General features: G+C 40.0%; 1 protein-coding gene across 1 annotated transcript in view; it reads left to right on the forward strand.

The window, feature by feature from the left end:
* SMOC2 (SPARC related modular calcium binding 2) overlaps nt 1-27,778 on the forward strand; it is a 179,777-nt gene that overhangs the window by 91,857 nt on the left and 60,142 nt on the right. The window contains exons 6-7 of the mRNA XM_065401531.1: nt 4,264-4,314; nt 5,114-5,188. Of these exons, the coding sequence (XP_065257603.1) occupies nt 4,264-4,314; nt 5,114-5,188 (126 nt within the window). The remainder of the gene's footprint in view (nt 1-4,263; nt 4,315-5,113; nt 5,189-27,778) is intronic.

A 27,778-nucleotide genomic window follows, 5' to 3' on the forward strand; every position in this document is an offset into this window, starting at 1 on the left:
CTACAGTGATGAGTTCAACTGATGACTTACATTTATAGCCAAAGAGTTGCTGCTATTAAAGATACATCCTCATGTATAGATCCTATAATAATTCATGTTCCTAGGGCAAATTCTTGTGTGATGTGACTCTACCCAGGTTGAAGGAGTTATATCAGGGATGAATTTGTGCCCTTATCTTAAATAAAGTGAAGACCAAAAGAAAAATAAAAAAGTAGCAATTCTAAAGGCAAATGAAAATATTTAACCAAATTATACTCTCTGTAATGCTGGTGTAAATGGACTTTAAAGGATTTGCTCCAGATTTATGCCAGCATAAATAAAAAGACTATTTGGCCCAATGTAGTTATAGTTGATTTATGATTTTGCAGGAATTTTAGCTTGAATTTAATATGACCAATGTAAGTGGTGCTTGATGTTGAGAAAATCAGTAACTGTTTGAAAGTTAGTTATTAAAAGATACGTTAATCAGCAGAGGAAACATTTCCTTCATGTGTTTACCAGATAGCCTTTGGGTTCCACTGACCTCCAGTTATCCACAGACTGCTAGGGAAGCTTGCTCTGGGTCATGAATTTCATTCTTGGGTGTGAACTACGTTAACTGTTCCCATGTAAAAAACTTGCCTGGGTCTTGGAAACCTTTTGTTTTTGTCTGTGAGCCTTTCTCCAGAGAGCTGAGCAGTGGTGAAGATTAAATAAATGAGCCTTCCTGTCTACATTCAACTCTGCCTGATATATATATATATATATATATATATGGGCCGAAACCAGACATGAAGGGAAATGTTGTAGAACACTGAACCATCCAGTTGTGTTATTTGCTGTTGAGGTCAACCATCTGCCAGTACTTATCTGGCTAAAGAGGTCTGACTCTTTTTTAGTTTCCATACCTTATTATAGACATACCTTGGGGTCCTATTTCTCAATCATGCCCAGAGTGTTCTTAATCATTTTTCATATTTTAAGATTTTGCATGAGTCAGCCTTGCAGAGTATCTTCTGCTTATAGCCAATAAACCCTGCAAAGTCCTCTCAGCATGCCTCTCTTCATGGCTCTGGTGGGAGGGGGGAGGAGAAAAGTATGTCTTCATCTGAGGTGGGTATTGATCTACTGATACACCTTTGTTTTATATCATATAATATTTGCTTACTTCCCTCAAAAACCTAATGCACTCATGGGTATTATCATCACCTAGGAGATGTTCTGTTGTGAGGTGGCAGTCAGATTTTAAATTCCATAAAGCCAATGCCATAGAATGCCAGAAGCTTAATGATTATTGATGAGGACTTGTGCCTTGTTTTTATTCACCAGCACAACTGCAGCACAAAGTGCAGATGTCCTGTTTCCCAGGAGGTTCCTGATTCTTCTTTTCAGTAGCTGAATCCCCCCACCCCCTTCTTCCAAGCTGTCTTTTCCTTGCAGTTTGCATTAAGTAGCAGTGTCAAAAACATCAGAACATATCTAGGGAGAACTACAGAACTATACTACCAGATGAGTTACAGGAATTTCAGATCCATCTTTGGTTTTACAATTCATACAGTAGACTCTGGGAGAGTCCCTTCCTCCAGGAATTCCTTGAAGAGTCAGAATCAATAGAATAGAATAGAATAGCTGACAGGCCATACATAGATGGCCAGCAAGATTCCTGTGGTATTTCTAAGCCCCACACGAATGAAGCTGGTCTTTTGCTTTGGTTATTCCTAGAGTAAAGCACTGCAGGAGCAAACTTTCAGGTCTTTGAAGATTAGGATCTCTACTGGACTGAAGCTGTGCTTCTGCAGTGCTCTTAAACTGTGTAGGGAAAAAAGCTTCAGGGACATGACATTTCCTAATCCACCTTCCTAGTGGCCCCACAATCCAGAAATTGAACCTCTTTCCCGCTCAGGAGAAAAAAAGGTCTATCTTAGCTGAAGAACGCTGTTATCTGAATCAAGGCCATATCCTCTTCCTCTGATTTTAGCTGGGGGCATGGCAATGTTTTGAATAAGTGAGATTTGAGTACCAGAGCTGTGTTTAAACATACACATTCAGTGTGATCTGCATGAAATATTGTGAATTTAGTAAACCAGTTAAATTAGAACTGCTCTGAATTTATATAGTGATGATGCCATATTGGTTCTTATTCGGAAGAATGAATTACTGCATATCTTCATTCCAAACACAGCTGGATCTGAAAGAGCAAAAACAGGAAATTACTGGTGTCCCAATGGGATTCTTCCCTTCAAGTTAGGTATGCCTCAGGTGTGCCTGTTGACCTGCCCCCAGTTCTGTGGAGAGCTAATCTTTTACAGATTATATGGATATCCTTAAATCAAAGACCTGATTCATTAATCACCAGCAACAAGTTCTCTCTCTTCCCAACCCTATGCCAATGTTTAGACAAGGCCTTTTTGGCACCTTAGCTCCTTTAAAAAAATATTGTCCTGGACTAATGTTAGATGCCGCTTGAACAAGGATATTCATTAATGGAACAATGCTGCCCCTAGAATATTTTTCACTGGGCTGCTGGTCTGTAAGGTTTCCAGTAATATAGCTGAATTTAGGCAATATCACTTCCAAGAACAAATGCCCTATCTAGTGAAAGTGTATGGTGGAATACAATTAGAAAATATAATCAAATTAAATTAATTTTTTTGTATTATTTATTATTCGCCCCCCTCCCCTCCAAAACCTGGATATTTTCCTGAATCAGATAGTGGTTGACAATCTGATAGTAAGTATTGAAATCATATGTAATTACATGTGTTTGGTGTCCTGTCTGAAATGAATTGGTGGCTTCAGTCCACTTTCCAGAGAATATTACAAAAAACACTGGTGAAACTGACAGTAATGTGAACTCTTGTTCTCCATATCAACATAGTGGCCAAATATTAAATGGATTTGGAGAATGAATGACTTGCTCATCTAAAGAGGAAGTCCCCCACAAGTTTAGGTTGAAGCATATTGGTTGGGAAACTTCCACTGTTGCTGCTTTGCTTTACCTGTTCTGCAGAGAGAGGACTTTAGGATAGCATGGCTATCCATCTAGTACTTCTCAGCAGTATTATGTTCCTGAGGAGTAAATTGTGGCCTCGTATTGAGAAGGGACAGATTATTTCTCACTCCCTTGCATGATCTACGTAAAGGCAACAGAGCGCCAGCCTGTGTAGTGGGGACAAGGGAGCAGGAAGAGGCAGCTATTGAATTGCCATGGCAAGGAGGTGGATGGTATAGTCCATTTTCACTGTTGCCTGAAATCATCCTAGTAAAAATAGGTACATGAAAAAGCTATATTCTGTTATAGCCTCTATGCAAAATATTGGGTAAACAATCTGGAAACAAGATTGTGACCCAGAAGTGGTGACTTCAAGGAATTCTAGCCAAATGCCTGCACAGAGGATATTGTTTCTGGTGAGGCACCATAATGTTGGAGGTAGTTCTGCTTCACAAGAAATGTCAGCAACTGGCTGATACGGACTATTAAGTTATATTGCATACTGTGGCTCATTCAGAGTATTAAAACATATAAACAGCCCACCCCTTCAAATAGCTAAAAATTGGTCTTTGGATTGAAAATATGTACTACTGTTTCCCAAAGCTTGCTCATTTGAACTATTTTTTATAGTGAGATTTTCTAGCTACATATATTTCTTGCAATGCTTTTGAATAAGTTGAAGATTTATCCTTATCCTTACTGTAGTCTTTCCGGTACATTTTACCCCCTCTTCTCTTGCAGTGGCAGTTGGTTGTAGGGGATGGCTGACTGAAGGATGAGAGCAATGCAAATGATTATCTGTTTCTTTAAACTAAGGATCTTGTTTGTGAAAAGAGTTGGCGTATCAAAATGAATTTTGCTGGGCCAAAAGAACCCCTGGTTTTGTTTTAGGCTGTAGAAGGACTACATCCACTCACTTGCCCAGATTGCTTTTGCTTTCACAGGGCTTACCTTTTCTATGTCTATATCAATTTCTTCTTTTGAAAATATTTGTTTAATTAATTATGTTCTATAGGAATCAATGCATAGTATTTTTTTTTATCCCTGGCAGTGTACGACTCACTGACTGATGTCTCAAAAATCTTGCACTCAGTTCATTCATATACATAAACAGTTACCTTAAATGCCATAGATTTATAATCTGTAGTTTATATGTGTCATATAATACTTACGTTGTTTGTTAACCGGCCGGGGCTATGTGCAAATCATTAGCATTAACCATGTATGTACACTTATTTAGTTTACTCTCATAATTGTAGTCTCCTTGCAAATCTTTTCCATTCTGAATGCAGATGATGCCTCAGCTCCCGCGCTGGAGACTCAGCCTCAAGGTGATGAGGAAGGTAAGCAACTTTAGGAATGGTAACAGAGTCATGCCAGAATGACACATTATATACCATATACTGTAGCATAACTGCTACCTTAGAGAAAGGGCACCCAAACATTACAGGATTTAGCACACTTTTGGTGATTTGCCAAGAGACTGAAAGCTGCCATACCTGTTTCCAAGTGGGACAGCCAGAGTACAGCAATCTTACTTTTAAAGTGAGCAAATTTCATGGGGACGTCCCAGAGACACAATAACTATGGAATCCCAGAATGCCATGTTCACAGTCATTTTTCAGAGTGAAGATCCTGCAATTTCAAACTTGAGCTGTTAGTTTTTAAAGCGTAAAGGGCCAAATTCAAATGTTAAAGTTCAAATTCTGCTCTCGTTATGTCCTATACATCCCCCCTGACAACAGGGTAAGGTCCATATTCTGCCACACTTCCTCACCTTGGGTGATATTCAGCCCTGTGCAGAAGGCCAACACAATGCCTACATGCCACATCAGCCCTATTTTGCTGTATTGGGCCTACACTCAAAGTCAGTTATTACTCATTGTGCATAAGGATGGCAGAATCTGGTGTGAAGATATTAAAACATAGGTGCCAGTTTGTACCATATTTTTTCACTGTTGCTATATGCATGAATGTAGCTGTTCTAAAGTGTTGCAATGTGCCCTTTTCTTTCTTAGACATGTACCATAATATGTTGTCAGCCTTATCTTGTTCATTGACCATTTAATGTTTGTTTGCTACAGATTATTATGATTTAATAAACTAAAACAACGTAAATTTTGTCATGCTTGATTTTTTTAGATATAGCTTCTCGTTACCCTACATTATGGACTGAGCAAGTAAAGAGTAGGCAAAACAAAACCAATAAAAATTCAGGTAAGAATATGTGGTCTCCTTGCTTTGCAAAGTTGTGTGGAAGCACTTTATTAAGTCATATTCAAATTGCAGTTGTGGAAGTGAAAATCATTTTAATACACCAGAGCTTATACTTCCATCTTCCCACCACAACAGTGTCCTAAAGATTTGTGATGTAATGTAGAGATTATGTAACATGGTTATTATATTTCCCCTTTTTATACTTAAATGCTTTTGGCCAGATCCTCAGCTGGTGGAAATCAGCACAGTTCCTTTGAAGTCATAGAGGGAGCTGTGACAATTTGAACAGCTGCAGATCTGGCACATTTATTTTTCTCATCTACATTAATACTTTGTTTTTTTGTTTGGAACATGTATTTTTAATCGATTTGGTACAATATAGTATGTATGTACTTAGAAAAAGATGGTGTAGGGCATATGTGTGAGGGGAAATCTGGTTGAGACAGATCTGAAAGGGAGCAAACATGCCATTAGAAATTGCGTGTCAGCTCAGAGAAAACTGGAAAGACAGATTTCTCGGTTTTTCTTTCTTGTTTTATAAATATGCCATCTGCCAAATTATGATAATTTGTGTGTTAACTGTCAAGGACCAATTTAATATAGGTTTGATGACATTGATTTGCATTTTATTTTTAAAGTTTTGACCTTACTCTGTTTGTTAGTCTATCACAAGTGAGCTTTCAGAAGGGTGGAACTGGGCTTCTATGCACATGTCTAAGACCCACAGTGAAATCTCTCAAGTGCTGAGAAATCTGCAGCTTTGGACGGCCACAAATCCTGCCCCCATGCTAGGATGATCTGTAGAAAACTCCCCAAATAGAGCCTCACTTAGTTGCCAGGCCCTCATATGTTATTTTCCTACTTCGGGCATTAATTGAGCTCCTATGTCAGGTAATGCCCTGTGCATGAATAATAGATAAATAGCAAGGGACTCTGAAAAGGGATATTCAGTTGGTACAAAGCATTTATACAAAAATAAAGATATTGTTAATAAAGCCTCTGATTCAGCAAAACACTTAAGCACATGTTTAAGTCCCAATGGAAATTAAGCATGTACTTAAAATTAAGCAAGTTAAAGTGTTTTGCTGAATTGGGGCCAAACTGGATATAAGAAGATGAGCAGTGCTCAAAAGAAAAGTGTATATTATTGTAGGGCCCCACAAATCTCCACATGTCAACTCTATGGTTTATTCATAGCACCAAAACAATACTTTCCAATATTTCCCCTCTCCCTCCAAGAGAGTATCACAAAGACTTAGAAAGGAATAGGCCTAAAGAGAACCTTCCGGGGATGTTCTAAGCCAGTGGTGTGTAAACGGGGGGACATGTTCCCTCAAGAGGGTGCAAGAGGTTCCTGGGGGGGGGGGGGGAAGGGAGGGGGAGAAACTTCAGCCTTTTGACCTTTTAAAAAACAAACAGACAAATAAAAGTGCAGGCTGGGTTCTTTTCAACAATTTGGTAAGTTTCATAACTACAGTAGGCCTATGATGCCTTTAAAATGAATTTTGATTCTCATTAATTTTAAAACTCATTTAATGATTAATAATTGATATTAAAAGACCTAAACCGGCAATTTATATAATAATAGTTGAGAACCCAGGACCCCTCAAGTGAGTCAGATGCTCTAACACTAAACCAAAGGAATGAATAGCCTCATCTCTGTTTCCCCTCCACCGTCCAGTGCGACCTTCAGGTCTGGTGCATGCACAATCTACTCAGCAATGCACAAATTATAATGCCATAAAAAGTGCCAAGCAAAGACTCTTGGGGTATGTCTTCACTACCCGCTGGATCGGCAGACAGCGATCGATCCAGCGGGGGTTGATTTATCACGCCTCGTCTAGAAGAGATAAATCAATCCCCAAGCGCTCTCTCATCGACTCCTGTACTCCAGCTTGGCGAGAGGCACAAGCAGAGTCAAAGGGGGAGCGGCAGCAGTCGACTCACCACAGTGAAGACACCGCAGTAAATCGATCCAAGTACATCGACTTCAGCTATGTTATTCACGTAGCTGAAGTTGTGTAACTTAGATCAATCCCACCCCCCTAGTGTAGACCAGGCCTCAGACAGTCAGTATCAAGTGAACTGTTTATGTGTATTGTGACAAAGTTCCTCCTCTATCTTGGTGGGTCCTGCGCTTATTGGCAGATTTTCTTGCCTCAGAGATTCACCATGTGGGTTGGGGAACAGCCCAGAGACCTTCCCCTCTGGAAGAACCCACAGTCCAGGTCAATTGGGAGGTTTGGGGGGAACCCAGGCCTGCCCTCTACTCCGGGTTCCAGCCCAGGGCCCTGTGGACTGCAGCTGTCTATAGTGCCTCCTGTAACAGCTGCATGACAGCTACAACTCCCTGGGCTACTTCCCCATGGCCTCCTCCAAACACCTTCCTTATTCTCACCAGAGGACCTTCCTCCTGATGTCTGATAACGCTTGTGCTCCTCAGTCCTCCAGCAGCACACCCTCTCACTCTCAACTCCTTGCACCTCTTGCTCCTAGCTCCTCACACTCGCACCACAAACTGAAGTGAGCTCCTTTTAAAACCCAGGTGCCCTGATTAGCCTGCCTTAATTGATTCTAGCAGCTTCTTCTTAATTGGCTCCAGGTGTCCTAATTAGCCTGCCTGCCTTAACTGGTTCTAGCAGGTTCCTGATTACTCTAGTGCAGCCCCTTCTCTGGTCACTCAGGGAACAGAAAACTACTCATCCAGTGACCAGTATATTTGCCCTCTACCAGACTCCTGTACCCCACTGGTCTGGGTCTGTCACAGTATGTTTGCAGTTTGTAATACGTTGTGTTTACTACTTCCTAATAACCTTTACCTAGTCTTATACATTTAGTAATAAATATACATTTTTCATTCCTTCCACCAACTTGCAAAATATATATATATTTTCAGATTACAAGTAATGGAGGGAGGGTGCAACAAATTTCATGAATGGTATGGGGGCGAAGGAGCAACTGGAAAAGTTTGCACACCACTATTCTAAGCAAATGCTTTCCATGCTGGAGATTTATTTTGTTGTTTCTCTATGTAACATCAGCCAGAAAGAGCAAAATTCTTCTGGAAGTGTAAAACAAAACAAAAACAGTCTCTACAAGTACTTCATTTTTAGGGGTATTTATTTCATTTTTATGATACTGGAGACCAGTTAGGGCCAAGGCAAAAGAGTTACTGACTTTGGAACAAATAGTAGTGATTCAAGATTCAAACATGAAGAAGCATGGGAATTCAAAAAAGAAAAAGCTGATGAATGTTACTGGATGTTAAGGAGAGTCCTTCATGAACAGTGAGATCCAATACATCTAAATTAGAAGGAAACATATCTATCTCTGTTGTTGCTTCTTTTACCTGTACAATATGATCGTACTGATGGAGAAGCTTCAAACTGTTTAAAGTTAGCATACTTATTAGCTTTGTTAAGTATTGTCATTGTTCTAGCCTCCACCTATACACCGCACAGCACAGGTATGTCTTCACTGCAGAATTAGTCTTGGCTATAGATTGTGTGTTGCCCCTCCACACAAAATATTCTCTAAACTGTGTTTGAGGGTGCATTGCACCCACGCTAGCAGACAAGGCTGTGGGTATAGGATGAGCATAGGTTTCACTTCAGCCCGGGCTAGCAACCCACCTACTTGCAGTGCTGTTGATCCTCCAGTCCTATCCCTCAAGTCCACCTGGGCTTTATTTTCTTGTCTAACTCCTCCCTTCTTCTGCATTGTGTTTTAGCCCCAAGTTTTGGCTGCTCCATTTCTTCTGTACTTCCACAGCATTTGAACAAATGTCCTCCAAGAAATCTCTTTCCTGTGCTGCCAGTTGGCCAGAAGCTGACACCAGCCTTCTGGTAAAGTTGTGGAGTACCCACTGGAGCATTTCCACACAGAAATCCTGCAAGGACAGACACATTCTCCCACAATACACTGCAAATGAATTCAGAGAGTGGCCCAGTTTAATGCATGACTAAGAATCATGAAATATCCTGCTAGAGATCCATCCTAGCACACGAGCTAGTACAGAAGCATTGTGAATGCAGCCACACAGGTCTGGCCAAGGTAGGGTTTTGCAGTAGTGAGACTCCACCCAGACTAGGCTATCTTAGGATAACTCAGCAGTGAAGACATACCCTAAGTGGCCAAATTATTTATGCTGCCTTCATTTGGAGACTGAGCCTATACTCCAGTAGTGAGCTTTTTTCAGATCCCTAGAAATATAGATTAATTTGCCCCCCCCCCCCCACTCCAAGATAGCAAGTCTACTAACTCCTTGACTGGTCTCAAACCATTCAGGTACATCCAGGAGGAATTTGCCTCTACACTTCTAAATGTACTGGGTATGGCCACATGATTGATTCCAATGAGATGCAAATGAAAAACAGCTGCAGCATAAGGTTAAATATAGATCTCTGATTTAGTCAGTTTGCTTAGCAATCTCTGTGAGTCCAAACCTGTTTGCCTTACTTATATGAAAAATCCAGTTGAAATCCGTTTGAGTAAACTGAGCAGGATTTGGGCCTCTCTCTCTCTCTCCAATTTACCTACAAAATGAGGTGAAATCCATTTTTATCAATAATGGGCCAAATTATCCCTTGTTGTAACAGTGTAACTCCAGTGGCCTCAATGAGATTGCTTTGGTGTAAATGACAGAATAATCTGGCCTCCTATGTGAAAATTCAGCAAAATTGTAATCTATGCTGAATACAAATATAAATATCTGGTAAAATCCAAGTTTCTACTTACAGTCTGTATGGGTCAGTAGTTTGTGTTGTTTTGTCTCCTTTATATTTTGTATTTACACATGTATCTTACTGTGTCATGGTGGAAGATATATGGCAGTAAATAAACTCGCCTTGACAAGAGAACTACTCATAAATTTTGTTATTGTAATGTAAGCATGTGTGATTTTAAAATCATGTGCCATTCTTTGCAAGAAAGTACCAACACTTTTGTTGGGTTAAGGACTACAAATGAATACATTGTATTTATTGTACCTCACCCGTAACTGGCTTGTAAAACATTTGCTGTTCTGTAAGTGACCTGCCACTTATAATTAACCAATAAAACTAGTGTTGGCTTTTAGTAACTGGGGAACTGAAAATAATGGCTCAGGAAATTCCAGTTTACATTAGTTACCCAATAATTTTGATTTTAAAAAGTCTAAATGAATTTAGCACAAAGAACTGGAAGATTTACAGATGCAGAGCATGAAATTACTGGATTACATTTCAGTATTATATAACAGTTTCTGGTGCACCTTCAGTCTGTTGGTTTGGGGAAGTAGACCTTAGCTGATTAAAAAAGGTGTTTGCGAAGTAATGTTTAGTCTATTAACTTTTGTCGATAAAATGTTACTCCTGGCAGCAAACCATTACTATCAGGGCTTATGATGACTGTGATTAGAATGATTTCTGTGGTTAGAAACATCTGAATATTTCCATTTTAGCTGTGTTTTTATGTTGCAAATGATTTTCAAAAATGATTTTCTTCATAATTTTCCTGCCTGGTAGCATTTATCCAACTTTTAAAGAAGTTTGTATGTGCTGAGGTTATATGTTTTTCAAATTTCCTTCTATGGCCTTATAAAAAGTCCAAGAAAAGGTCTTTTCATGTGTTTTTTCTGCATTTATTAAAAATAATGTTTTTTTTCTATGTGAGATTGACCAAAATATTAAAGGTCAGATCCTCAGCTGTTGTAAACCAGGGCAGCTCCACTGAAGACAATTTACAATAGTTGAGAACCTGGCTGACAATATTTTCCTAGAGCTATTCATATTATGTAATGTATAGCTGTCAAACAGCAAATTCCAAGACATTTTAGTCAGATCCCCAATTGGTGTAAATCAGAGTAGCTGTATTGACTTTTTATGGAGCTATGCCAGTTTACATCAGAGGAGGATCACACTCTTATTGTGAATTAAACAAAAATCACACTCCTCGTGTGAGGCATGTAGTAGTTTTGTGTGTGAAAATACAGGAGAAGGAAGAGTGACTGAAAGCCTGTGTGAGTGAATAAGTGAAGTTTAGCATACACCTGGTTAGATTCATGATTGTTGTTTAGATTTATTTTAGTGGGGAAAGATTTTCCATAGTCTGTTTTGGGAACACTTCTCTGGGAAGGGGGATTTAGCTCAAGATATTACTAATGCCTAGAAGAAAATCCTCAAATTATTAAGTAATTCAGGTGTGCTGTACCATACACACACAAAAGTAAAACTTAATGACCCCCAACTGCATGTAATTTCACAGGCCCCAATTCAGAAAAACCTCCCGAATAAAGAATGCACTTAAGCACATGATTATGTTGTTTCCTGAATCCAGACCATCAAGAGCCATGTACTGCAAACTGGAAGAGTCAAGCCCAAATAATATGTCACCAGAGTCCCTAGATACAAAACCACAGCCTTATAAATGTATAGGTTTAATTTTATTTATATATCAATAGTAATAACTTTGTATTGGATTTCATTAAGAAATAAGTGGTTTATTGTTATCATAGGCATTTAGGTGCACCTTAGTCAATAGCATAATCTAGAGTTTTTATAGAGTGATTTTAAATTATTTTTGTTCAAAGCTTGGTACTATCAACAAAAAAAGATGCCTGAAAGAAATTTTAACATTTCTTCACCCTTAATGAACTTGACATTGATTTACATTCCTAACTTTAAGCACAGAAGTAGTTTCATTGAAGTAATGAGTGAAAATGTTGGCCTCATTTAAATCAGTTGAAAAACTCTAATTGAATTCATTGGAGCAAGGATTTCACCCAATTTGCTTAACTTGGGGCCATTATTAGTTTTACATATGCACAGGGAGGAAAAGACCATGTTTGACATTTGATTTCATTTTCTGAAATAATGCACTGGTATTTGATCAATACAGTTTAAGATAACATTGTCAATTTCAAAGCAGTAGACATCTGATATTTCTAAATGTATACACCAAATTTAAAAACATAGTAAGAGAACAAAAAAAATGCCACCGTGGCTAAACAACAAAGTAAAAGAAGCAGTGAGAGACAAAAAGGCATCCTTTAAAAAAATGCAAGTTAAATCCTAGTGAGGAATATAGAAAGGAGCATAAACTCTGGCAAATGAAGTGTAAAAATATCATTAGGAAGGCCAAAAAAGAATTTGAAGAACAACTAGCCAAAGACTCAAAAAGTAATAGCAATTTTTTTTTTAAGTAAATCAGAAGCAGGAAGCCTGCTAAACAACCAGTGGAGCCACTGGACGATCGAGATGCTAAAGGAGCACCCAAGTACCATAAGGCCATTGCAGAGAAACTAAATGAATTCTCTGCATTGGTCTTCAAGGCTGAGGATGTGAGGGAGATTCCCAAACCTGAGCCATTCTTTTTAGGTGACAAATCTGAGGAACTGTCCCACATTGAGGAGTCATTAGAGATGATTTTGGAACAAATTGATAAACTAAATAGTAATAAGTCAACAGGACCAGATGGTATTCATCCAAGAGTTCTGAAGGAACTCAAATGTGAAATTGCAGGACTACTAACTATAGTTTGTAACCTATCATTTAAATCAGCTTCTGTACCAAATGGCTGGAGAATAGCTAATGTGATACCAATTTTTAAAAAGGCCTCCAGAGGTGATCCCGGCAATTACAGGCCAGTAAGCCTGACTTCAGTACAGGGCAAACTGGTTGAAATTATAGTAAAAAAACCAAAATAGACACATAGATGAACATAATTTGGGGAAAAGTCAATATGATTTTTGTAAAGGCAAATCATGCCTCACCAATCTACTATAATTATTTGAAGGGGTCAACAAGCATGTGGACAAGGAGGATCCAGTGGATGTAGTGTACTTAGATTTTCAGAAAGCCTTTGACAAGGTCCCTCACCAAAGGCTCTTAAGCAAAGTAAGCTGTCATGGGATAAGAGGGATGGTCGTCTCATGGATTGGTAACTGGTTAAAAGATAGGAAACAAAGGGTAGGTATAATGGTCAGTTTTCAGAATGGAGAGAGGTAAATAGTGGTGTCCCCCAGGGGTCTATACTGGGACCAGTCCTATTCAACATATTCATAAATGATCTGGAAAAAGGGGAAAACAGTGAGGTGCAAAATTTGCAGATGATATAAAACTACTCAAGATAGTTAAGTCCGAAGCAGATTGCGAAGAGCTACAAAAGGATCTCACAAAACTGGGTGACTGGGCAACAAAATGGCATATGAAATTCAGTGTTGATAAATGCAAAGTAATACACATTGGAAAACATAATCCCAACTATACGTATAAAAGGATGGGGTCTAAATTAGCTGTTACCACTCAAGAAAGAGAGCTTGGAGTCATTGTGGATAGTTCTCTGAAAACATCTACTCAATATGCAGTGACAGTCAAAAAAGCTAACAGAATGTTGGGAATCATTAAGAAAAGGATAGATATTAAGACAGAAAGTATCATATTGCTTCTATATAAATCCATGGTATGCCCATATCTTGAATACTGCATGAAGATGGTGGTCGCCCCATATCAAAAAAGTTATATTGGAATTGGAAAAGGTTCAGAAAAAGGCAACAAAAATTATTAGGGATATGGAACTGCTTCCGTATGAGGAAAGATTAATAAGACTGGGACTCTTCAGCTTGGAAAAGAGATGGCTAAGGGGAGATATGATTGAGGTCTATAAAATCATGACTGATGTAGAGAAAGTAGATAAGGAAGTGTTGTTTACTATTTCTCATAACACAAGAACTAGGGGTAACCAAATGAAATTAAAAGGTTTAAAACAAACAAAAGGAAGTATTTCTTCACACAATGCACAGTCAACCTGTGGAACTCCTTGCCAGAGGATGGTGTGAAGGCCAAGACTATAATAGAGTTCAAAAAAGAACTAGATAAGTTAATGGAGAATAGGTCCATCAATGGCTATTAGCCACAATGGGCAGGGATGGTGTCCCTAGCCTCTGTTTGTCTGAAGCTGGGAATGGACTAGAGGGGATGGATCACTTGATGATTACCTGTTCAGTTCATTCCTTCTGGGGCACCTGGCATTGGCCACTGTTGGAAGACAGGATACTGGGCTAGATGGACCTTTGGTCTGACCCAGTACGGCCGTTCTTATGTTCTAAGGCAATATCAATCATCTATTGAGGGCTCAATTCTACAGCAGCTTCATTCATGAAACTCTATCACATAGTACAGCTACAATATACAGTACATAAAAGATGTGTTACCATTTCTATTGTAAATGAGGGTTTTACATGTAGAAAAATAACAAATATTTAATGGTACAGGCAGCTAAGACAAGCAATTCTCTTACTCAGTGTGTATGTATATATATCTATATCTATAGGGTAAGATAATTATCTTAAATTGCACAGGCAGGTAAGACAAGTAATTCTATCTATCTATCTATCTATCTATCTATCTATGCCAGTTCCCTTATATTTCATTCAACCTATATATATATATATATATATATACACACACAGGGTAAAATAATTGCTTGTCTTAGACTCAAACTGGACAGGCAGTAAGACAAGCAATTATCTTACCCTATATATATGGGTTGAGTGAAATATAAGCGAACTGGCTAATTTGCACACATACTTTCGGCACTTGTTTTTCTTTCTTACAAGATGTACCGTGACATGTTCTCCTTTAACAGCACGACTGTGATCAAGACTGAAATTATTTTAAATATATATAGGGTAAGATAATTGCTTGTCTTACCTGCCTGTCCAGTTTGAGACTACTAGCAGAGGCTGTCAGTGAGTGTGATTAATGTGACAGATGGGTATTACAGTGTTTGTACAAAGTTTTCCTTAACTGGTAATTTCTCCAGGGTTAAGTAACACTTATGCAACTGGTTGCCGCTGAACTGGTTGCCACTGAATTTTTTGGTGGTGATTATTATTACAGAAAAGCCCAAAGGCCCTGATTCCACAGGTAAAATTCACTCTGGTACAGATGACCCCACAAAACGTATGCTACATTTAAGTTCTTATACTGGCCCCTTCTGTAATGAGGCTAAAACTTTCAAAAGGAGTTTTGCAGGTTTGAGGGCTTCAGGATAAGACCCAAACTAACATTTTCTTTCCTTTGAAATTAAGAGCTTGTTTCTCTGCCTCATCTAATCATTTCCACTGGCCACTCCTCTAGAAACATCAGGAAAATAAGTAACTAGTAGACTGGAAAATGAAAAACAGTTCTGTGCCTTTTTATTCCTTCGCACATATTGTTTCATTTTCCAGATGTGGCTCTTAATATTAATTCAAGAGCAGTACAAAACAGCTAGAGTTGTCCTGGTGAATCTGGCCCATTAGTTGCAAAGGAATGTATTTTAAATGTAAAATAAATTGGGTTTTTTTTTCTTTGCCAATACCTGGATTACTTGGGTTTTTGTGTTTCCTTGCAACAGCGGAAGACATCACTGACATCCAAAGCAGGGAGTTGCATTCCCTATGCTACATTACAAGTTAGTGATGCCATCAACTGTAGCAGGAGAAACTTAGACCCTTAAGGGCCTGAACGCAGGTCTTGGCAGGTAAGTAGAGGAAGGAGGTACTTATTTTAAAACAATTTCCTCTTAAAATATATTTATTTGTCATTTTTAGCCTGCAGATGTATCCTGTTAGTGGGATCTCAGTCTATTAGAGATGAGCCTGAGCCTAAACCTAAACCCAGAATCCAAACAATGTCAAACTTGGGAAAAGTTCAAATCCAGAAACACATCTGAACTTTGAAGCTTGGGCCCATCTCTAATTTAAACCACACACACACAAAGCATCAGGGCCGCCGGGGTGTGTGTGTGTGTGTGTGCAAGTGGGGCAATTTGCCCCAGGCTCCGGGCCCCGCAGGAGCCCCCACAAGAATATAGTATTGCAACTTTTTTTTATGGAAGGGGCCCCCGAAATTGCTTTGCCCCAGGCCCCCTGAATCCTCTAGGCAGCCCTGCAAAGCATTTCTCTTTTCTACATGACATGGCAGAAATAAAAACATTTTGTGACTGCCACAAACCTGGCTTTAGGGACTGGTGGAACTCATGGCTGTTATAAGACCACGGATTCATGGAATACATTGCTTGGGCAGCTGCAGGTGGGTGGAAGAGAGAATGATTTTGAGGGGCTCTGTGGAGGAGGAGAGGTTGAGATGATGGCAGATTGGGGGCTTCCAAGAACAACTGCATTGGAGCCTCCCCAAATTCCTTATTCTGGCCCTGGCTGGTAACATACAGCACAATTACCTGGATTTAACTGATCTATTTGAGGTATATTATAATTTATGACTTTTATTTATTGTAAAGTCAACATTGTTAAGAAACTGCGGTGACGTGTAGGAGCCACCCTCAAATCTTCTTATACCTCAGACCTTATTATACATTTTTATGGTGAGTTATTTTGAAATTCTGGGGATTTATTTTTAGCTTTCAATCAAGAATCAAAAGGGTTTCAGAATCAAAAAGTCCAATTCCAAGATACGTCCTGCCAGCTGAAAGTCAAGCTGCTTGCTGATGGGTTGGGAATGGGTCAGCAGAAACTTCCGACCTAATATGCCATTAAGGCAAGGCAGTAAATTGGTCACCACGGGTTCTTAGTGGTACACCATTATCCCAGTTGCCACTGGCAATTATTAATGCAGCCCTAGCTTTCATTTCATTATTACACAAATAGGACATAACATTCTCCAGCTTCCTGATCAGTGAAGACAACTACTCTTTGTCCTTTTTCTGTTTGTTTTTTTAAAAGTCCTAAATTGGTAAAGGAAAATCAGTGTTTTCTTTCTTCTCTCTCAGCCTCTTCCAAGAAGATAAACCTTTCCAGACCTCCCCAGAGAGCTTGTATATTATAACACATTCTTAAATTACAGTCTGCTGGATTATACCCATTACAGTATTACCCTATCTTTAATAATCCTTCTTTTACAAGCATTTTCATTTATCTTCATTTTAATTTTACATATTAGCTAAAAACACGTATAAGCCCGAAGTTCTGGCATCTCCAACTTCTTCCTCCCACCATGGAGAAAGATCCTCCCATCCTAAACTATTAAAAAGAAGAAGAGTTCTGTTTTACATCCAGCTGATATCCTTTATGCTCAGGATGTTCCACAGTTTTATTGGACCCCCACAGTGGGGGGAAAAAAAGTCTGGTTTATGCCAGGTTGATGATTTCTGGTTTACTGCATATGTTAAAATTTGGTGCCAAAAGATACTAATCTTCACTGAACTATTTTTAATTATGTCATATTGCTTTCTGCAGCAACTAATGACAAAACAGCCATGTCTTAGTTCTTTCATTTTCAGATGAACGTCCGTTCCACCCCCACCCCGGCCCTGCACAGCTAACCAGACATCAGACGGCATAATCATAAAAGCCTTGTTAGGCAACATAAATCCAAACTGCATGTCAGTCTAGCTGTTTATGTTTTAATAGAGAGATACAAAAGGCATGTGTTAATGCAGAGATACGTATTTATGCATGGACTATATTGTATCCAATCCTGGCTCTGCTAAAGATTTGCTGTGCGTTCTTGGGCAAAAGACTTAGGCCAAAATTTTCAAACTGTTTGAAACAGTACTATGTTAAAGTGTGCTAGGGACCTTCTAGTGAACACCAGCAGGGTCTACACTGACCAATTAGTGTACAACAAATTAGTGAGCTTTAGGAATCACACCTACATAGTGTGCATTGCTGTAGAGCAGGGGTCTCAAACACACAGCCTGCAGAGTTATTTTCTGCGGCCCGCCATAGGCACTGACTCCACTAGCAGCCAAGCTCCCCTCACCCCCTGCCCCTCCTCCTCCTCGCCCCCCCCGAGTGCACTGCGTCCCCGCTTCTCCACCTACCTCCCAGTGCTTCCTGTCACCAAACAGTTGTTTGGCGGCGCTTAGGACTTTCCAGGAGGGAGGGGGAGGAGCGGGGATGTGGCACACTCAGGGGAAGAGGCAGAGAAGAGGTGGGGCCAGGGCAGGGATTTGGGGAAGGGGTTGGAATAGGGGCAGGGAGGGGGCGTAGTTGGGGCGGGGACTTTGGGGAAGGGGTTGGAATGGGGGTAGGGAAGGGGTGGGAAGAGGCAGGGCAGGGGCAGGACCTCATGAACTAGATGAGCAGTCTGAGGTATGAAGTTCAGCATGTGTGATTCTTTGCTGTGAGTAGTTGGGGAAAATGTTTTTTAAAAGTGGCAACGTATTTTGTATGAATAGTTCCTTTAAAAAGTTCCTGCCATTACAGCTTTGTTGATAGACTGTTAGTGTAGATCATCATCAGTGTTACTGACCACATAAGGAATAGTTACAGGTGTTTATATTTTATTAAAACCCCTCTTCGCATTACAGTTTTAAAAAAGTTAATACATTGACTTTTAATAGCATACTATATTACTCTTCTTTTTTTTCGTTTTTGACTATACTTTTGTATCGTTGTATGAAAAGGTTTCAGTGATGCGGCCCTCGGGCCAATGTACTAGTCCTCATGTGGCCTTCGTGGTGATTTGAGTTTGAGATCCCTGCTGTAGTGTGTAGACAAGCCCTGAAACTGTATCTAGATCTTCAGCTGGAAGGTGCTATATAAGTGCTAAGTATCATTATATTATTAGTGGCCTTCTTTCTCCTCCACTGACCCCACTCCATCTCCCTCTTTTCCTTACAACTGTGTTCCACATAAATGCTAGACTCTACATTGCCCCTGCATTCTACAATGCCTGAAAATAATATTAACTGCCATTGCCAGGTTGCACTAGATTTTTGTTACTGGAGAAAAAGCAGAGACTGAAGAGTAAAGCTAGTGTTTTTCATTAAGCTGTTTCTGGTATCTGTTTTAGTTTAAAAAGGGAAATCCAAATTTCTACATTCAATCACGTTTAAAAAAGAATAAGAATGTGAATTAAAATTCTGGTCTTAAATTCTGTTGTACAAAACATATAACGAAAGAGAGAGAAGACAAAAACTAATATCTAGAGTTGGTCAGAATTCACACACACACCCACCCCGACTTTTTGGCAAAAAAATTAAAATACATTTTCAGCTGAAAATCTACATTTTTTTTTAGCCCCAAACCTGTCACAATGATGCCTCATGGGAGTTGTAGTTTGGATGTCTCCTGCCTGCATTCTCCTTTATGGTCTGGACTATTTAGTTGGACTACATTTCCCATGATGCATTACAGTTTACAGCTAAAAAACAAAAACTTGGAGTTCAGGTTTTTTTGACAAAGTCAATTGTCTTCATGGAAAGCAGACACTTTTAATTAAAAATAGTTAGTTGAAAACCCAATTTTTCCATTAAAAACAGTTTTGACAAAAAATTCAACGAACCTTATTAATATCATTAATGATTTCTGTGGTGTTTAGGAGAGATTATCAACCCAAGTAGTGAATTACTTTGTTTTTTGTGGGTTCCAGTGAGAACCTGACTTTAAATAACATTAACCATTTAGAGTAATTTTTCACTTCCATTGCCTTTTATTAAAAACTTCCTTCTTGGGGGCTGAAGAGATGCTAAAATGTAGTCTAAAGTGGATTGAAAGGAAAATCTAAGCCCACAAATCTGTAAGATCTTAAACCATTAACAGAACACATTTGGAAATGGCACGATAGTATGATATTTTATTTTAAAAGAAAGCCAAAGGTTTTATTTATCTGCTAATGCAGTTCTTGCATCTTTTGGAAGAACTGATGGTGTCACACAAGCAACTCAAGCAGCACCAAGAGCTGCTTTCCTTACACTACTTCCAATGTTTGTGACATTTACCAATCCTTTCAGAAGAGAAGTAGGCCCTGAAACTCCCCTGCACTGAGGTTGCTTTGTGCCATTCCACTGTGGCAGCCATAAAGACAACATATAGGGATCCTCCAGTGCTGCAGAGCTGACACTGTGGCTCCTACAGTATTCTCATTCCATGTGGTTGGCACAGCGGACATTCCTGTGCCCTAGTGATCTCTGGCAGCCATAACTGCCCTCCCCCTTTCCCCCCCCCCCCCCCCCAGATCCTTGCCAGACAACATAATTTAGAAGTTATGCTGAGGGACTGTACCGACGTACGGCCAGTCTGGGAGCAGGAGAGTGTCCAGGTGGATTAAAGCCTATTCTAAGATGCACTGAGCACTTCTCAGCCACAGCTAAGGACCTGAGCCAGCAAAACTGGAACTTCAGTCCTGGCAGGAATGTACAGGAGAAAATTATTTGGGACCCAGTTCTGCAGGCCTTTCTCAGAGCCTAATCCTGAGAAGTGCTGAGTGTCTGCAACTCCCACTGGAGTTAAAGGCTAGGTTCAGCTCTTAGGCCGGGGATACAGGTATGGGCAGTGAGTAGCTGTGCTGGCATAAGAGGAGCTCTGGGCAGGGATTGTGTCTCAAAGAGGTGTCAGTACATCCCTGCTGTCCCCTTTGTCTCTGGACAACTAAGGCTATGTCTACACTGTGCACCTTACAGTGGCACAGCTGGGCCACTACAGCCATGCTGCAGTAAGGTACACAGTGTAGCTACTCTTTATCGCTGGGAGAGAGCTCTCCTGCTGACAAAATAAAACCACCCCCAATGAGGGGTGGTAGCTTTGTCGGCGGCAGAGTGTATCCCACAACAAAGCGCTGTCATCGGTAAAACTTTTGTCAGTCAGGAGTGTGTTTTTTTCACACCCCTGACTTAGAAAAGTTTTACTGACATAGCTTAAGTTACTTCACCCCATTTCAGGATGCAGCTTACTGCCCCTAGATTCCTGGCCAGCTACTCCAACTAGTGAAGGGGTTTGGCTGTGGAGCCAGTGTGACTCCCACTCTCCACTCCAGGCTGTCACTTCCCCTCCTACTTGTTCACAGGGGATGGTACTGAGCATGTAACTTCTGATCTCACTTCCCTCAAACTGGAGCCACTATCTAGGTAGCATTACTGGGACGAACAAGGGGGAGCCTTACTCCCCACTTCTCTGTGTGGATGCCATAAAAAAAGAGAACAGCAGAAGATGTCGATATGAATATCAATTGTTTGAAGAGTTTCTTCTTCCCTATCACTGAAGCACCAGAATGATGGAACAGGGCCCTTTAAAATAATCATACATCCCATAGTTTATGCTCATAAAGTAAACAGTTTAATATAATAATAGCAAATGACTATTAGAGGGGACTGTTTAGTTTCAATGGGCTAGATTCTCTTCTCAGTTATAGCAGAGTAAATCAGGAGTAACTCCATCGAAGGCAGCGAATTTATTCCACTGTAAAACTGATGACATGAGAAGAGAATCAGGCCCAAAGCTTTTGTAATTTCTGTCTGCTTTTCCTTTGAATAAAGGTATTCAAAATATTAGGTATTAAAATATTCAACCCACTTCTCGGTGCTACCAAAATGCATACTGAGTAAACTGATTAATTCGCAGTCTGAGAATGTTTGTTGCCCAGGTACATTTAATAACATTTTGAAGATGTTTATGAACCTGCAGATTCCTTGAGCTGCAAATTTTGCATTATCAGGAGCAATTAAGAAGCATTCAACATCAGTGCTTCAGGTAAACAAAAGAAATTGGTGTACATCACCACCGTGAGGAAGAGACAAGGGCAGACCTGCGAGGAATAAAAAATGTAGGCTTCTTAATGATTTTTCCCTTTGTCCCTCAAACATAGTCAACCCAATTTCCCTAAATCAAGCAACTAATATGTGACATATTACTCTTCTGGATCAGCAATGGTGCATATACATAGCCCAGTCCTGCATCCACTGCACAGATACAATTCCTTTTGACTTTAGTAGGAATATTGCCTACACTCAGTTTGACCTTTAGCTTGTATCTCCAACAGAGAGAACAAAGCCTGATAGTTTCCTCTTTATTGCCTTCCTGAACAACTTTATCCTCTGAGGTGTAATAATGTGGAAGTACATTTTAAATATGCTTGGATACTTTTGCCCCACCTCTGTGATGTTATTTTTTTCAATTTTTCCACATGTAACATTTTTTAGTGCTGGTGGTTCTTGCTCTAGAGCTGCCAGTGTGAGTAGAGCTGGTCGAAAATGTTTTGATGTAACTCTTTTCTGTCAAAAATTGCTGGTTTGTGGGAGTGTTTTACAGAAATGGATCAGTTTAAACAGAAATATCTCTCAGGCTCATGATTTTTTTGGGGGGTGGAGTAGGTGAAAGGGAACAGGATAGAGTGTGAGAGAGGGCAGACCCCCCCACCTCCAGTTCCAGTTTTGGAACTGCCCAGTCTTCTAGGAGTGTAATGTGCTGTGTGTCCTTAATTTTCTCTTATTTTCAAACAATCAAGTACTCTTTAATCTTCCCAACTAGCAAAGTGGTTAGGGTACTCACTTGGAAAAGGAGAGACCCCAGTCCAAGTTTCTACTCCATTTGAATCAGTACCTTCAAATTGTAATTTCTTAGGGGCAATGACTCTCTCCATTTATTCCTGCAAAGTGCTATGCAAACTTTTATGATACCATATAAATATGAAATAATCATAAAATTAGTAGAAATGCCCATCACTATCACATCTTTAACATAGCTCCTGTGCCAATTTTTCTTCTTCAGGAAGTCATTGATGAGAAAGTTTAAGCAGCTTACAAAGCATGGTATGTGAAAGCATCTGACATTAACTACTGCAGAGAAGCAGTGTGGTCTAATGGCTTAAGTTCATGGCGTGTAGCCAGCCACTCCTGAGAGCTAATCCTGGCTCTACTTCTGGGAGCACAGCTGGAGTTTGGACAGATTGATGAAGGCATGAGTAAAAGTTTCAGCAGAGGAGTGGTTGAGATAATATCTGGTACAGGAGATGTATCAAACATAACAGTAAGCAGATTTACAAACCTGGATGATATTGGAAGTACAAGAGAGTTTGAAACTGAGTGAAATGTCTAGGTTTCTAGCAGTAGAGAAGACTGTGAGATCTGAAGGAAGTTAATTGTGTTTGGGTTGTGGATGCTCTTGGACTTTCTAATTAACATGGGAGGGGAAGTGAGGAGAATATACCTGTTTCTCCCTTTGAGTGTGTCTCAGTCTCAACTTCTCTCATCTGCTGTTTCTCCTTTTCGTCTTGCTTCTTTTGTTACATTCAGATAAATTATGACACTGTATTCACTCCTTTCCCTTGCAACTGAGTGCTTCAAAGAGCCCACCTCCAGAAAACTGCACTTAATGTAGAGTAGAGAGAGGTAATAGATACATAAGGCCAGAGACAAATCAGAGGATGTGGCTGTCATGTGAAATAGAGCCTTTACAAAGGCTCTCTTCTGTGCTGTCCCCTTCTGGGTAAAATCAGATGAGTAAGGCGCACTCCCAGATAACCCATGACACTGGCTGCAGGTAGAACTGTGCTGTAGTTACCCACAACTGGGATCAAAGGCGAGCAGGACTGCAAATACACAGACTTTTCTATCCCACTTTGGGCTGATGGAAATAGTCCCACTGCTAACGGATTTTGCAAATTTCATTAATTCTGTTACTGGCTGATCAGACTGGCACACACTTCTTTAGAGCAATATGCAGGTTTAATCTGTAACAGGCTCTGGTTTCAGAACTGCCCAACCTCCTCGGAGCATCATGTGCAGCATGTGCTTCATTTTTTGCCTCTTATTTTCAAACTATTAAACAACCTTAAATCTTCCCAAATGAAACAGAAAACAACACACAAAAAGTAATAGATAGAAAGAACCACAGAGCTGCCTTCACATAAACTGTAATAGAAACGTTGCCTTATTAGGGGACTGAAGGCCAGCATCACTGCTTCCTGTGATGCTGGTTATCTGGCAAAGTTAAATATTTAGAATCTGTTTTATTTGAAGAGTTCTGCCAAAACCAGCCCTTTGGATTTTCTCTCCTTGTCACAAAGGGCTTCAAACTAAACACATGACTCGGAGTTTTGGGGTAGGTGGCAGTGGGAAGGAGGGACGGGGGAGAGATGAAAACATTTTTGGGAAATGTGCTCAGCAAACACGTATAGAAACGTAGCACTTTCTGAAATATGCTCCCTACCCTCATATGCCATAGATTATTAAGTATTTATTTATGTAGGGCTTTTTCCATTGATATAAGTTATTTCCGTGGCTGGTTAAACACTTAAAAGTAATTATCCTCTGAGCGGTTAGTGTAATCATATGAAACACTGGGCTGTAAAGGATTAAGCATAGTGGTTATGCATCCTTGAAAGCTATGATTTAACTGATTCAAGAAGCCTTTAACCCTACTGCCATGTCTGATCTCAGACTCCTTTGAGAACTAGTTCAGTGCATGCCACAGGCCAACTTTTCTGCTGGTGCAAGTTGGCACACCTCTATTGTAGTCAATAGAGTTGCACCAATTTGCACCACCAAATATGGCCCAAGATCTTCAATAGCTTAGTGACCTGACATCCTTCAAAAGAACATGGGGGTTTTACTGATGCACCAAGTTTGCTGGTCAATACTGACATGTACCATACTTGTGCATTCATAAAACTCCATTGACTACAATGGAATGTCCCTTCTTTTCATCAGTTAAAGATGAAGGTGGGGTGGGGTTATTTTTATTCACATTACCCTTGTTTTACTCACAAAGTTTTAAGGTAGAGCCAAGCCAAAGGTCTGGCTTTGCTCGAGAAACCAAAACACAAGACGAGCCATTTGAGCTGACTATAAACATATGAAAAATAGACTGCGTAAAACTATATAAAAACATTGCTGGAGCTGAAAAGAAATGATTTTAGACTATTCATACTGGCTTTGCTCTTCTGTGGCTCATCCTTGTTCCTGGACACAGAACTCTGCCAAAATCAGTCGCCCATCCTAATCTGGTTCCAGCTTGTGTTGATTTTCCTACCTCTACAATTAAGATCACTAACTTCCTATGGTCTAGACAGTGCACTATGGGTGAAATTCATCCCTGTGCAGAGGGCCAGCACAAGACCTCTGCAGGACTTAATCTCACATAAACCTGCACAGAGACAAAATTCACCCTATATACAGAATCACACATTGTGATAGTGCAATGCTTCATGGGGAGTGTTGAGAAGCACTGTGCCTCAAAGGGAGACAGTGCTTCCCAGAGCTCCCTGTTTGTACTGTGGAGGGAGGTGTAATGTTCAGTAACTGACTGTCTGGAAGAGCTGTCGGCAATGTCCTTGGAAAGCTGGTGGTAGTTAGAAGATAAAATGTAGATGGAATGCTTGGATTAGAACTAAGCAAGAAGGCTGGAAAACATTGGGTAATGCCGGGATCCTTAGCATTGTAGCGTGATGGCAGAAATGTGGCACCAGCTACAGTAAGTGGTGCTTCTAGGCACCTTTGAAATTAAAATAATTTAGGTGCTTAAAGTTAGGCCCCAAATCCATATTCAGGCACTTACATGGCCTGATTTCCACTGATGCTGTTCCCTAACAAGTCCTTTTGTATTGAATGGAAGCTGTGGTTGCTCAGCATTCCTGTAAATTGAGTTGCTTGTGTAAGTGCCTAAATATGGACTACATTTTTTGGTAGAACTACTCAAATAAATTCTCACCACCAGCTCACCTGGCAAAGAATTCCAGTTTCCCAGGTCTGTGGAAAAAGTGAAACAGTTGTCTTGAAAATGAAAGAGATTTTCCATTGGCAGAAAACTCTGAAGTTTACTAGTCAATAGACTTGCAAAGTAAACATGGCAGCCTTGCACAACTTCGGGTAATGAAGAAGCCTTTAGATCAGTGGTTCTCAAACTTTTGTGCTGGTGACCCCTTTCAAATAGCAAGCCTCTGAGTGTGACCCCCCCCTATAAATAAAAGTGTTTTTAATTTAACACCATTATAAATGCTGAATGCAAAGCGGGATTTGGGGTGGAGGCTGATAGCTCGTGACCCCCTGAGGGGTCCCGACCCCCAGTTTGAGAACCCCTGCTTTAGATTGTTATGGGCAACTAACTGGCCAGCTAGCTATTGTGTTTGGAAAAAGTCAATCATTTTCATTTGCTGTAGTTTTCCCAACTGGAAAGCTATATGGTTGCTCAATTTGGGAAAAGTTATGCAGCCGTATCAAGCAACACATAGAAGCCACCACCTCTCCTTTGTTATTTGTTCAATGGGAAACTAGGTTTCACAAAATGAAGGAAATTTTGCTCTCACTTTTGCCTATACAAGTCAATGATGTGGGCAGAATTTGGCTTTGCTTATATACTGGGGTGCCACGGAACTCATGATGTACAAGAGCACCAGGAAACTATAATTCTCTCCTTGCTTATCTTGGGTCTGATCTCACTGAGTGAAGGGGATTGAAGATGCTCATCTCCTCACAAGAAAGAACCCTTTGTGACGAGAGCTTTTCAACTCCTTTGGACCACTATTGAGCCTGATGTCACATCATTGATCAATGGCCTAAAAGAATGTATTATCATTATGATGATGATTTTATTTTGTATTATGGTAGCCTCCCAGGGCCCCATTGTGCTGGTGATATGTAAATACACAGTCCTTGGATCCAAAAGTTATAATCTAATTAATATTGATTCATTTCATCTGCTTTACCAAGAAAGCTTTCTTTAGTTTGCAATTTGTTCTTACAAAAAAACAAACAAAAAAGATTTGGCAAAAATGAACTACTGCCTTTCATTTCTGAGATGTTATATGACAAGCTTGATCTCAGATCTTCAGGACATAAGACTTACTTTAATGCAAAATGGCTATTTGAAAGAGATCAGCTGTATAAGCCAATGTATAAACACTTTGAAGTTTTCAACTATTGTATTAAATGATAATCTTCCAAACCATCAGAGCCAAGTTAGGCCACCCTCTAATGGGATATATAGATCCCAGATGGATGAGGAAGATGCCAGAGAGGCCCTGTGGGCAGGGCTAGCCCCACCCTTCCTGCTCTATCAATCATATATGATAGGGAGGAGACCTTTAAAAGGGAGGAAATTGCACAGAGCTGGGGGTGGGGAGAAGCAGGATTACCTTAAGCAGCAGACTACAAGGGTGACTATTGAAGCTATAGCAGGAACACCCAGCCTGGAGACTTTTACCCTGACCCTATAGAGAGTGTAATGAAAACCCAAGGTAAACTGGATTGACTAAGCCTGACTCAAAAGCCCAGCCAGGGAGATTTCTTAAAACCTGCTGTGTGAGTGCTGTATTGTTGGCAGTACTGTGGACTCCCCCACACTTTTGAGGAGGCCTCGGAAGGTATCCTTGAATGTACTGGGGTTTGTGACTTTCGTTTTGATCTGCCATCTGGAGAGACTTAAGAAAGGCCCATGAAGGGCAGACCCCTCTTATAAGTAGTAAGGAACTGGGGGGTGCGCTGGAGCCACCCAGTGCAAATAACGGAGCATGGTCAGGTTTTCCCACCATCTGGGGAAAGAACTGCAAGGGGCTCTCTTACATATCCTTACTCTCACTTAGTAGTACCTTATTTTGAGAGTGGTTCCATCATTTTCAGTGGGACTATTCACAGAGTAAAGATTCACTCAACATAAATAAGGATGGCAGAATCTGGCTTTGATTTTTTTTGTTTAAGAACAGAGTCAGTGTAATAGATAATTTGGTCTCTTACAAATTGTAGTAACATACTACAGTGTGAAAACTTCTGGAAAAAATAGCAAGAAACCATACTTTTGAAGGAAAGTGCAGATCATTAAAATTAGTGATTTAAATTAATGATAGATGGTGATAGACAAACTTCAAATGTTGAGAAACTTTATCCTAATATCTT

The sequence above is a fragment of the Emys orbicularis genome, chromosome 3 (genome assembly GCF_028017835.1).
Source record: "Emys orbicularis isolate rEmyOrb1 chromosome 3, rEmyOrb1.hap1, whole genome shotgun sequence".
Lineage (NCBI taxonomy): Eukaryota > Metazoa > Chordata > Testudines > Emydidae > Emys > Emys orbicularis.